General features: G+C 44.9%; 1 protein-coding gene across 1 annotated transcript in view; it reads left to right on the top strand.

Moving 5' to 3' along the window:
• CSRNP2 (cysteine and serine rich nuclear protein 2) overlaps window positions 1–13,105 on the top strand; it is a 45,063-nt gene that overhangs the window by 26,447 nt on the left and 5,511 nt on the right. Inside the window, exons 2-4 of the mRNA XM_070740717.1 lie at window positions 729–977; window positions 4,303–4,562; window positions 11,825–12,121. Of these exons, the coding sequence (XP_070596818.1) occupies window positions 827–977; window positions 4,303–4,562; window positions 11,825–12,121 (708 nt within the window). The 5' untranslated portion in view covers window positions 729–826. The remainder of the gene's footprint in view (window positions 1–728; window positions 978–4,302; window positions 4,563–11,824; window positions 12,122–13,105) is intronic.

Below are 13,105 nucleotides of genomic sequence, written 5' to 3' on the forward strand. Positions count from 1 at the left end.
CTGGCAGATATGGCTCTGTGTGCCACCTGCGATACACATGCCATAGGTTCGCCATCACTGACATAGAGTGATCACTTGACCCCAGGACAGAGCAAGTGCCATACGTTTCATGCCAATTGCCAGGAGCCCGGATTTTGATCCTGTGGCCGTGGAGATGCTGCGACGGTCGTGTGTGGGAACACTGGCCGTGTTTTCAGCATCTTTCAATGGTTGCTAAACGAATGGCTGTGAAGACCACCTGTAGAAACCTGAAAACGTTTGTTGAGAATGCAGCAGTTTAAACCAGACTTGCCACCTCCAAAGCTGCTGCAGAACGCGCCATAATGAAAAGGTGGCAATTCCTTGGTTATCAACTTTTGGCCCACTCCTGGCTTAAAAGGTTCTGAGAGCTGCAGGTGAGCATCTGATGCTCCGCTTCCCAGGCTGTTGTCTGTTTGCTGGTGCCCTCCAATAATAGACAGCTTTGAACAGATGAAAAGCAGCTCATGCAATTGTATGAAGAGGGACTAATAATGTATCTGTAATATATGAAAGGGAAACCAGTCTGATATATGTGGCTCTTCTTAGAAACCATTTAATTCATCTCTGGGGGAGAGGGGATAATAATAGGGAGCAGCTTAAGGAGAAAGAAATGTACAGCACCTGTATGAGCTCACTTACTACCATACCCGAACATCCGATGTGACCCGAGATAGTCACTAATCCTTCCCTCTCTTTGTCCATACTAGGTACCCGGTAAACCCCATCAGTAGGCCTGGATTCAGAAATCTTCAGCTGATCCAAATCTCACTTCTGCTCTTTGGCTCTCCATGCGAGCCAGGGACAAATGGATGCCATCGCAAGTGCCGGCCTCAAGAGGAAGTTTGACGATGTGGACGTGGGCTCGCCCGTTTCCAATTCCGACGATGAGATCTCCAACAGCGACAGCGCAGACAGCTGCGACAGCGTCAATCCTCCAAGCTCCTCGGGCTTCATTCGTAAGTGTTGGCATGAAGAGGGTTTTTGAAAGACGGTTAACTCCGTACAGGTGGCCCTCAATGGCCGTAACCTCAGTGGCTAATTAATGTGTTTGTTAAGTCATCCTAATTTTTTGCCGCAATCATTAAGTGGTCACTAAGTCAATCCAACTTCCCTTATTGATTTGGCTTGTCAGAAGCAAGCAGGAACAATGATGATAATGATGATGATGATGATAATAATAATAATAATAATAATAATAATAATTATTATTATTATTATTATTATTATTATTATTATTATTATTATTATTATTATTATTATTATTATTAGATTTGTATGAAGACTGGGTGTGGGCACTCGCAGATGAGTGATAACATGCACACACACTCTTTCAGCACCCGAGGAAAAAAGGGTTTGTCATCACTGGCCTATAATTTCTTTCAGCCAGTGTTCTTTGATCCAGATCCATCCAATAAGCTGGACAGATCTAACTAAAATTGATCATATAATGAACATGCAGATATTATGAGGCTGTTCCATCTTATGGAGTTAATAATTCTAACAACAGTGTCCATAGTAGTCTTCCCCGTCTCATCTCATCCTAGTAATATATATATCCCCACTTTTGCTGTTTTTGGCCTATTTGGCCTAAGCAAATAATCTATTGCCAGACCAACTTCCCTTTCGGAACTGGGCCGCAGAAGTTGGTGGGTGAGCGTGTGTGTACAGAGCTCCACTTGCACGAGCAGAGGTCACAAGCATGCACGGATGCAGCTCCATTTGTGGGATTGGCGGGCACGCCATTACTTCACTTGCACAAATGGAGCTGCTCACGCACACTCCCACTGCTTGTATAAAACCACTCCTTTTCCTCCCACCCCTTGCCACCAACCCAGGAAAGTTGAGGACTACTGGATCAGTTGTGCACAATACCTTGATTAGCAGGACCATATAGTACTTAGGATTCAAGGCAGAGAAATGCTTTTTTTTGTGAGATGTGCAAGAGAAGGCTGCTCTCTCTTCTTTGCCCGTCTCCCCTTTTCTGAAGCAGTGCTCCCCTGGTATCAGATAGCTGCCAATCCAGTGAGCTTATTACCAGACCTGGCTTATTTCAGCAAGGCTTGAGGGAACCACTTCAGTCTCCCCTAACTGAATGTACACTGCTCAAAAAAAAAAAAAAATTAAGGGAACACTTAAAAAACAGAATGTAACTTCAAGTAAATCAAACTTCTGTGAAATCAAACTGTCCACTTAGGAAGCAACACTGATTGACAGTCATTTTCACATGCTGTTGTGCAAATGGAATAGTTCTGCAAATGAAATATTCAACGAGAATATTTCATTCATTCAGATTTAGGATATGTTATTTGAGTGTTCCCTTTATTTGCTTGAGCAGTATATGTCATCACCTCGAGGTTTGACTACTGTAACGCTCTCTACGTGGGGCTACCTCTGAAAAGTGTTCGGAAACTTCAGATCATGCAGAATGCAGCTGCGAGAGCAATCATGGGCTTCCCTAGGTATGCCCATGTTACACCAACACTCTGCAGTCTGCATTGGTTGCCGATCAGTTTCCGGTCACAATTCAAAGTGTTGATTATGACCTATAAAGCCCTTCATGGCATCGGGCCAGAATATCTCTGGGACCATCTTCTGCCGCACGAATCCCAGCGACCGGTTAGGTCCCACAGAGTTGGCCTTCGGGTCCCGTCGACTAAACAATGTTGTCTGGCGGGACCCAAGGGAAGAGCCTTCTCTGTGGCAGCCCCGATCCTCTGGAACCAGCTCCCCCCAGAGATTAGAATTGCTCCCACCCTCCTTGCCTTTTGCAAGCTCCTTAAAACCCACCTCTGTTGTCAGGCATGGGGGAATTGAGATATTCCTTTTCCCCCAGGCCTATACAAGTTATGCATGGTATGTTTGTGTGTATGTTTTGTTTTTTAATAAGGGTTTTTTAAATGATTTTTAATTATTTTGTAATATATTGTTTCTATTGTTGCTGTGAGCCGCCCCGAGTCTGCGGAGAAGGGCGGCATACAAATCTAAATAATAATAATAATAATAATAATAATAATAATAATAATAATAATAATAATAATAATAATATTGGGCAGAACCCAGGAGATGGGCCTTTTCTGCCATGGCACCTGCCCTGTGGAATATCATCTCTCCCCCCCACCCCACCCCCAGTTGATATTGGCCCTGTCCTGATAACCTTCCAGAAGGCCCTCAAAACATGGCTCTATCAGCAGGCCTGGGGAATCTCACAGAAATGGTGATTCAAGGAGATGGCTGCATTATTTTTAACATCTCTTTCTTTACTTGTCTGGGTATTGGTAATGTGTTTTTTTAAAAAGTATACTAGTTTTACTATTGTCCCTGTGAGAAAGGCGGTTATAGAAATATAAATAAATACACGCTTTTATGGTTGTTCCTCAGAGCTGGGTGTTATTTCTTACGGTGGTTACATTTTTCTGTTTAGCTTTTAACCTTATTACCGTTCTGGATCTCGGTAAGCTGCTCAGAGTCAGACATGATTAGAATAGTGTATGAGCCTAGTCAAATAAATAAATTCCCTGAAGCAGCTGTGCTTTTTCCTAGGATCGTGTATCTGCTCTCCTTGTTCTCCCTAACCATATTGATTACCCTCTTTTATCCACTCTTGGAGCACGAAGAAGAGTTATAAGAAATTAATCAGGCTAGTCTTTCCAGGACTTTAGTCTTAGTTCAGTAGAATAGCCGTTAGTTCAAATAGCTTACATTCTGCCCTGGTGATTCCTACTCAGATAGACTTGCCTATGTTAACGTCACTGCTGATTGGAGAAGGAAATTAGATGTGAAAAGATGATTTGCTGGATAAGGACCTGACTCAACAAAACAGTGCCATGCCTGTTGTTTAGTGGCAGTTAAAAAATAGATTGCGATGCTGCGTTGATTCTACAGAACCTTAAGATTTCTCAGTATTTCCCAGATTTCTGGAAAGACAGCTTGCCTGTCATTATTAATTCGCCTGTGTGGGACACAGCCAGAATTTTAAATAGCTTACAGACTCCACTCTTGGTTGTTCAGAGCTGCAATAAAATCCTGCAGGCTTCGGCCAGTGCTCTTTATATCCTGGAACATGCTCAGAATCCTGTCCAGAGCTTAAGAATTAAGTGGCAGATATGTGTCAGTGTGAAAAATTTTGAAAGCTTCTATGGCAGAGGACACGTTCTTCGAACGACATTTGCCACGGGTGCACTGTAACAATGAAGAAAACATTAAATGGGGTGCATTGACGGGAGACCCCTCCTTGCTTCCATTTTCAAGCGGTGTTTCTGTTTTGCTTCCTTTACATCTCAGCAACCTCCATCTTAAAAAGGCAGAAACAGCTGCGTAGAAAGAACGTGCGCTTCGACCAGGTGACCGTGTACTACTTTGCAAGGCGTCAGGGATTTACCAGCGTCCCTAGCCAAGGGGGAAGTTCCCTGGGCATGGCCCAGCGGCATAACTCCGTCCGCAGGTATACCCTTGGCGAATTTGCCCAAGAGCAGGAAGTGAATCATCGTGAGATCCTTCGAGAACACCTGAAGGAGGAGAAGCTTCACGCCAAGAAAATGAAGGTAGGCTTTTGGCAGTCCGAAAAGTCCTTTCTGGTCACTCACATGCTGAGATTTTGGTGCTGCAGCTTGACTTTATTTTGATGCACATGTAGAGAATACAGCAAGGTTGAGAATTGATTTTAAATACAGTGGTACCTCATGATAGTTCCAGGAGGAGGTTCGTAAGGTGAAAAGTTCGTAAGACGAAACAATGTTTCTCATAGGAATCAATGTAAAAGCAAATAATGGGTGCAAATCCTTCAGGAAAATCCCAAACTTTAGAAGGGAGGCGAACAGAGGGCAGGGAGGAGCAGCTAAAGGGGGCGGGTGGAAGAAGCAAGGCTAGGCTACAGGGTGAGTTGGAAGGAAGAAAGGCAAGGGGGGCGCCTCTCCCTTTCTTCAAAAGACACCCTTTCAGTGCCCCTGCAAGCACGCTGTTCTCTGCAAAGTCTTTCCCCCTCCAAGCCGCCCCTCCCTTTTCTTTCTTCAAAAGACACCCTTTCAGTGCCCCTGCAAGCACGCTGTTCTCTGCAAAGTCTTTCCCCCTACAAGCCGCCCCTCCCTTTTCTTTCTTCAAAAGACACCCTTTCAGTGCCCCTGCAAGCATGCTGTTCTCTGCAAAGTCTTTCCCCCTCCAAGCCGCCCCTCCCTTTTCTTTCTTCAAAAAAGGGGAAAAAAAGAAACCCCTTCATCCCAGCAGCAGCGGCTTGGGTTCGTAAGGTGAAAATAGTTCGGAAGAAGAGGCAAAAAAATCTTAAACACCGTGTTCGTATCTTGAAAAGTTCGTTAGAAGAGGCGTTCGTAAGATGAGGTACCACTGTACCTGTAATCCTTGGCCCAGTTTGATATGGTGACTTCATAAAAGGCCTACCTGTGGGAAGTGGTAGAGAAGATCTAGACCACGGGTGTCGAACTTGCCACATCAGGTTACTGTCACATGACGTATCACAACTTTTTTCCCTTCACAGAGCTGGGGTGGGTGTGGCACATCTGGCCCGTGGGACACACCAGTTTGGCACCCCTGAACTAGACGATCATATGGTCCTTTGGTGCATTTGCCTGGCTTCTTTTATTTGTCTCCAAATTTCAAATATTCACTTCTGATTAATTTGCATTTTGGTTTTCTTTCCTGTCTACCCCATTATGTTAATTCTGCACCCCAAACCGAAGCCTATTTTCCCCTGGATTTCCTCATATTTCATAGACCACATACAGTGTTCCCTTGATTTCCACAGGGGATGGAAATTCGCGAAAGTCGAATTTCCGCGAAGTAGAGATGCGGAAGTAAATACACCATTTTTGGCTATGGACAGTATCACAAGCCATCCCATAACACTTTGAACCCCTAAATTACCATTTCCCATTCCCTTAACAACCATTTACTCACCATTATTACTGGTACTCACCATTGAATAAGACACTTAGTGATCCTGATATTTATAAACAAATTTATTTATTAACAATAATTATTTATTTTGTTATTTATTTGCAAAAATTATTAGTTTGGTGATGACATATGATGTCATCGGGTGGGGAAAAACCGTGGTATAGGAAAAAACCCCGCAAAGCATTTTTTAATTAATTAATTAATGTAGGCTATTCGCAAAGTTCGAACACACGAAAATCGAGGGAACACTGTATAGCCCTCCCATCGGGATTGGAATATGAGAATTGCAGCTGGTAATGTGAAAATGAGTTTTGGAAGAATTTTTTCTTGAAGTGAACAAACGTGAAGTTGACAGGAGCTTTCCCTCTGGGGCTTGGTGAGGGAGGATCAGGGATGAGCTTTCTGAGGAGAAGCTGAGGATTTCCCCACATCCAGCAGCAGGGGAGCCCTGGGAGCCAAGAGACAAGTACTGCTAGTCATGCCAACCAGTTTTCTAGCCTCCGTTTTGTGCCAGCTTGATTCATGGGAAGGCTCAGCCATTGCAGCGAAAGCCCCCTCCCCTTGTTAGCTTCCTCTAGCAAGCTTCCCCTTCAGTCCATCTCCTTATCGTGCCTCCTGGCAGCCTGGTTGGCGTGTCCTGTAGGTTGCCTAGCAACTGGGTTTCCCTTACTGAATTGAACACTTCTGTCAAAAAACATAGACGGTCCAATCATTCTCTTGCTACCATGACAACTAGCTTAGCCAAAAGGACAAATATTCCCTCTGTAGTCCTGCAACTCTGGCCTACTTCTTATAGTTGGTAAAGGAAAAACCAGTTTCTGAACTGCAAGGTCCAGGTTTGTCCTGGTACGATCCATCCTTGTTTGTACATATGCCACCTTCTCCAGAAAGTGAAAAAAAGGAGAAGGATCTAGGTTGTGACTGGCTAGCTAGCTTGCTAGCTTTCTGTGGTAGCTGTTTTTGGGTGTTTTCGGTTGTAGGAATGACCATCAGGTCCTGGATACCAATCCATCCTCCTTATACAGTGGTACCTCATCATACGAACTTAATTGGTTCCAGGAGGAGGTTCGTAAGGTGAAAAGTTCGTAAGATGAAACAATGTTTCCCATAGGAATCAATGTAAAAGCAAATAATGCCTGCACATCCTTCAGGAAAATCCCAAACTTTAGAAGGGAGCGAACAGAGGGCAGGGAGGAGCAGCTAAAGGGGGCGGGTGGAAGAAGCAAGGCTAGGCTAAAGGGTGAGTGGGAAGGAAGAAAGGCAAGGGGGCGCCCCTCCCTTTTCTTTCTTCAAAAGACACCCTTTCAGTGCCTTTGCAAGCACGCTGTTCTCTGCAAAAATTTTCCTCCCCCAAACAGCCCCTCCCTTTTCTTTCTTCAAAAAAGGGGAAAAAAAGAAACCCCTTCATCCCAGCAGCAGCTGCTTGGGTTCGTAAGGTGAAAATAGTTCGGAAGAAGAGGCAAAAAAATCTTAAACACCGGGTTCGTATCTTGAAACGTTCGTTAGAAGAGGCGTTCGTAAGATGAGGTACCACTGTATATTGGAGTATGTCTGAAAAGGAGCCTGTTTATTTGTTTATGTATTTATTTCCCACCTTTATTATTTTTACAAATAACTCCAGGCAGCAAACATAACTAAAACACCTTTCTCCTCCTGTTTTCCCCAGTACAACCACCCCGTGAGAGAGAGTAACTGGTGTCGTTACCACCTCCAAAAAAGTAGTTGCAGCTTTGGTAATAGGACTATGGTGCTCTTATAGCTGATGGGAAACATGCAGAGTGCTTTTCCTAATACATGAGGGTTTTGTATATTCCACAGAGAATTTGGCATTCTGAAAATCCGTTTTCCCCTTTCAAGTCTGTTAGTGGCACAGAAATGTTGAAGGTCCTATCAGCTACATTTTTAAAGGTTTCATTCCTGCATTTGTCATGCAACTCCTTCTCGTTTTTAAGGTCAATTCTGCTTTCTCATATACGTGATCCTTATTCAGCCACCTTATGGAGCTTATTTGTTACCTTACAACAATCTCCAGCATCGTTTTCCCCCCTCTAGCTGCCAAGTCTCTGCCCCCCCACCAAAAAACTCCCTCACACAAATCTTCTCCCCTCCCAAGATTGGAGGTGAAACCAATTTGTACTCTGTAAGCAGACAATGAGGTTGTGTGTGTGTGTTTGTTGTTGTTTTTTTGTATGAGGCACAAATCAGCCAAGTGTACCTTCTGCTTTTGCCCTTGAGAACAGGCTGTCTCTGCCAGCAGAAATATTAACTGTGCTTTCCACATGGCCAGCAGTGCGAATGGTAGTGTCCGTCGTCTGTTTGGTGTAAGAAACATCAAGCCGCCAATGTGTTTAGTGTCTCAGCAAAGTCGTGATGTAATGATTGGATCAAGGTCACCCTCAAACCCTCTCCCCCCCCACCCCAACCCCCAAGATTGTAGAATTCCCAAATCCAAGCTCCACCTGTCACGCTGCTTCCCTCAGAAAATGGAGGAGACCGGATTGCAGAGCTCGAGCAGAGTGTAGCTCTCACCTCAGCCCTCAGCTGTGTTGCATCATGTCTCTCAGGAATGGTCCTTTGTAATACCATGGCTACCCTGATGAAACACGACTACTCGCTTTGTTTTTGTCACCAGCTTTGTTGTTTTTTAAAAATTTTATTGCATTTTACCAAGAATGTGTAATAACCAAAATAAAACATTAAAAAAATAGGAGAAGAGAGGGAAAATGTAGGGCTGCTGTCAATTTATTTATTTATTTATTTAATTAGATTTGTATGCCGCCCCTCTCTGTAGACTCGGGGCGGCTAACAACAGTAAAAAACAATATAAACAAATTAATATTAAAAGTAGTTTAAAAAAACCCCCCAATTTAAGAAACCAATCATACATACAAACATACCATGCATAACTTTTGTAAGCCTAGGGGGAAGGGAATATCTCAATTCCCCCATGCCTGACGACACAGGTGGGTTTTAAGGAGCTTACGAAAGGCAAGGAGGGTGGGGGCAACTCTGATATCTGGGGGGAGTTGGTTCCAGAGGGTTGGGGCCACCATAGAGAAGGCTCTTCCCCTGGGCCCCGCCAGATGACATTGTTTAGTCGAAGGGATCCGGAGAAGGCCAACTCTGTGGGACCTAACTGGTCGCAGGGATTCGTGCGGCAGAAGACGGTCCTGGAGATATTCTGGCCCGATGCCATGAAGGGCTTTATAGGTCATAACCAACACTTTGAATTGTGACCGGAAAGCGATCAGCAACCAATGCAGACTGCGGAGTGTTGGTGTAACATGGGCATATTTAGGAAAGCCCATGATAGCTCTCGCAGCTGCATTCTGAAGTTTCCGAACACTCTTCAAAAGTAGCCCCATGTAGAGAGCATTACAGTAGTCGAGCCTCGAGGTGATGAGGGCATGAGTGACTGTGAGCAGTGAGTCCCGGTCCAAATAGGGCCGCAACTGGTGCACCAGGCGGACCTGGGCAAACGGCCCCCTCGCCACAGCCGAAAGGTGTTTCTCTAATGTGAGCTGTGGATCGAGGAGGACGCCCAAGTTGCGGACCCTCTCCGAGGGGGTCAATAATTCCCCCCCCAGGATAATGGACGGACAGATGGAATTGTCCTTGGGAGGCAAAACCCACAGCCACTCCATCTTATCAGGGTTGAGTTTCAGTCAATGAGGGAAATATTTACAAAAAAGAATAACTTCTGACTTGATGTGAATACTGCTTCCATGTTGCCCATGGTTCAGATCTTTTTTTGCTTCTCAGTTAAAACAGACACTGTATTTATTTTCTTTTTTTCTTCTTAAAATGTACAGGTAGTCCTCAACTAGCAACTAGAAGCGGGAGCAGAATTTCTATTTCTAAACATAAACCTGATTTTACAAATTTTTTTTGCCATTGCAGTGAATCACTGCAGTTGTTAAGTGAAACTGGCGGTCATTAAGCAAATCTGCTTCCCCCTATCAACTTGATTTCTCAGACATTGGCTGAGAAGATCGCAAATGGGATGTTGCAACTGCCATAAATACATGCTAGTTGCCCAAGTCATGTGATCACATAACTATAGGATGTTTCAGTCATGAATGTGAGGACTGTTCATAAGTCACTTTTTTTTCAATTCCATTGTAACTTTCATTGGTTGCCAAAGGAATGGTTGTAAGTCAAGGACCAGTTATGTATAAATAACATAACACAAAGTTTGTCAAAGTGAAAAATATAGAGTATAATGGTCAATACTGATAAGAAAGAATTCTTGCTTTTTAGATACCACTATCTAGAAATGTCAAATTTAAATATAGAATTTTGGCTTGGAAAATTTGCTACTCTCTCTCTATATATGTTTTCAGCCTTGCAAAGCTCCATTTCAGAGGCTGTTTTCAGCCTTTTAAAGCTCCGTTTGAGAGGCTGGGCAGGGCTACATTCAGTGCATAAGACACACCCACATTTCACCCCCTTTTGTGTGTGTGTGGGAGAAGGTGCGTCTTATACTCCAAAAAATCCGGTAAATGAAATACATACAGTGATACCTCGTCTTACAAACTTAATTCATTCCGTGACCAGGTTTGTAAGATGAAAAGTTCGTAAGACGAAGCAATTTTCCCCATAAGAATCAATGTAAAAGCAAATAATTCGTGCAACCCCATCCCAAAAGTCACCCCTTTTGCCTTGCGCCACTGGGAATCCCTGCCTTCGGACTTCCATTGCCAGCCAAAGTGCTGAGATTCCCCTGAGGCTCCCCTCGCTGGGATTCAAAGCAGCGACGGCAAAAATGAAGGGAATCCGTCTTCTGTTTGGGGAGCCTCAGGGGAATCCCAGCGCTTCGGCTGGCAACGGAAGTCCAGAGGCGGGGTTTCCCAGTGAGAGGAGGCTCAGGGAAATCCCAACGTTTGGGCTGGCAACGGAAGTCCAGAGGCGGGGTTTCCCAGTGAGAGGAGGCTCAGGGAAATCCCAACGTTTGGGCTGGCAACGGAAGTCCGGAGGTGGGGTTTTCCAGCAAGGGGGAGCCTCAGGAGAATCCCAGCACTTTGGCCTGGCAACAGAAGTCCAGAGGCGGGGCATCCCAGCGGCGGCGGTTTGGGTACATAAGGTGAAAATAGTTCAGAAGAAGAGGCAAAAAAATCTTTTTAAAAAATTAATATTTTTATTGATTTTTATAATATAAAACACACACACAACATATAACATGTGCTCAGTGATTGCAAAAAAATCTTAAGCACCGGGTTCATATCACAAAAAGTTTGTATGAAGAGGGGTTCGTAAGAGGAGGTATCATTGTATCTCCCTCTAATATCCTTCTGTTTGAGGCCAAATTTTAAGGATTGATGGGTTGAATAAAGGTTCAGAAGGGGTGGAAACGGAGCTTAGGAATGTGCAAAGAACTAAACTGCTCTCTCTTAATTGATCATGATCTGCCTGCACAAGCCAAGATCTGGTTTGGCCAAAGCCCATAATCTTTTCCAACAAGGCTATGGCTTGTGTGGTAGCTCAAAGACCTGCATGTGCAAAGGCGAGTCAGTGTCAGAATTTATTCCCCATTCTCTCTGGATGTTGGGCTCTGCTAGCAAAGGAGAATGAAAAGCCCAGAACATGGTCTAACGGTGCTCTGGCCTGTCCATCAAAGCTAGATCACTGTTAGAACGTGCTCCCTCTCTGTCAAGCAAACTTTTGGGCTGACTTCAGCTTTGACAGTGCAGAAAACCACATCATTGTCAAAACCCACAGCCTGGGAGGAATCGGTACTTGGAGGAAACGGGTGACCTTTGCAGCCCAGTTAAACTCAGGGAAATCATTTGTCTTTTTTTTTCCAGACTGAAAACTGATGGGATTTCAATTTCAAGATTAACTTTGCTGGTGTCTGTGTCTGTTGTGTTCTCTGTTCTTTCCCACACCCTCCCCTAAGCTGACCAAGAATGGAACCGTGGAGTCCGAAGAGGCTGATGGCTTGACGCTTGAGGATGTCTCTGATGACGACCTCGATGTAGAGAACGTGGAGGTGGACGACTACTTCTTCTTGCAGCCGTTGCCCACCAAGCGGCGGCGAGCTCTACTTCGCGCCTCTGGTGTTCATCGCATCGATGCGGAGGAAAAACAAGAACTTCGGGCCATCCGCCTCTCGCGAGAAGAATGTGGGTGCGACTGCCGGCTGTACTGTGACCCTGAGGCCTGTGCCTGTAGCCAGGCTGGAATTAAATGCCAGGTCAGTGGGGAAGAAACCGCTAGGCTTTGGCCTGAACTGTATCTCCTGTTGCCTGCGTGTCTTTTTGATATGGAGCGGGGTCCACTCAAGCCTTGTCTCATGTGTTGAGTCTGAGCTTATAAGAAGGGCCAACCTCTACAAAGTCTTAAGAGGGGATAGGATGTATGGTCCCCTTAGATCAGTGATGGCAAACCTATGGCACAAGTGGTACGCGGAGCCATATCTGCTGGCACACGAGCCGCTGCCCTAGCTCAGCTCCAATGTGCATGTGTGTGATTTTTGCTTATTATTGGCTCACACAGAGACTCTGGAAGGGCGTTTTTGGCTTCCAGACAGCCTCCAGGGGGATGTGGGAGGTCATTTTTGCCTTCCCCCGGCTCCAGGGAAGCTGGGGAAGGCGAAACATGAGCCTACTGGGTCCACCAGAAGTTGGGAAACAGGCTGTTTTCAGCTTCCAGAGGGCCTCCAGAGGGTGGCAGAAGCTGTTTTCATCTTCCCCAGGCATTGAATTATGGGTGCGGGCATTCGCGCATGCGCGATGGTACACATGCATGCTTTTTCAGCACCCGAGGAAAAAAAGGTTCGCCATCACTGCCTTAGATGCTCCCAAGACTGAAATTTTAAAAAGAATCTTAATTCAGGTGGGAAGATCCTGCTTGAGTTTCTGGAGAGAAAACAAATGACAAGATGCAGACGGCCTCTGGGATAGGGAGCTAGAAGGATGAGAAGGTCTTTGAGGAAATGGCACTAGGATGACGTGAGGTCACTGTAGTTATGCATGTGGGAATCCTGTATTCTTCTACTTCTCTCTTTCTCTTGGCCGCTATATGGAATGAGTGCTTGAAAGAATCTGATCGAACGTTATGCAGTGTTTGTGCAATTTTAACCCCATTTTCATAGTATTTGATTTATGCTGTTATGCTTCATAGACAAAAGCGAAGAGAGAAAGGGATGTTTGGAATCCAGAGGCCTTAAGTACAGGAA

Source organism: Erythrolamprus reginae, chromosome 2 (genome assembly GCF_031021105.1).
Source record: "Erythrolamprus reginae isolate rEryReg1 chromosome 2, rEryReg1.hap1, whole genome shotgun sequence".
Lineage (NCBI taxonomy): Eukaryota > Metazoa > Chordata > Lepidosauria > Squamata > Dipsadidae > Erythrolamprus > Erythrolamprus reginae.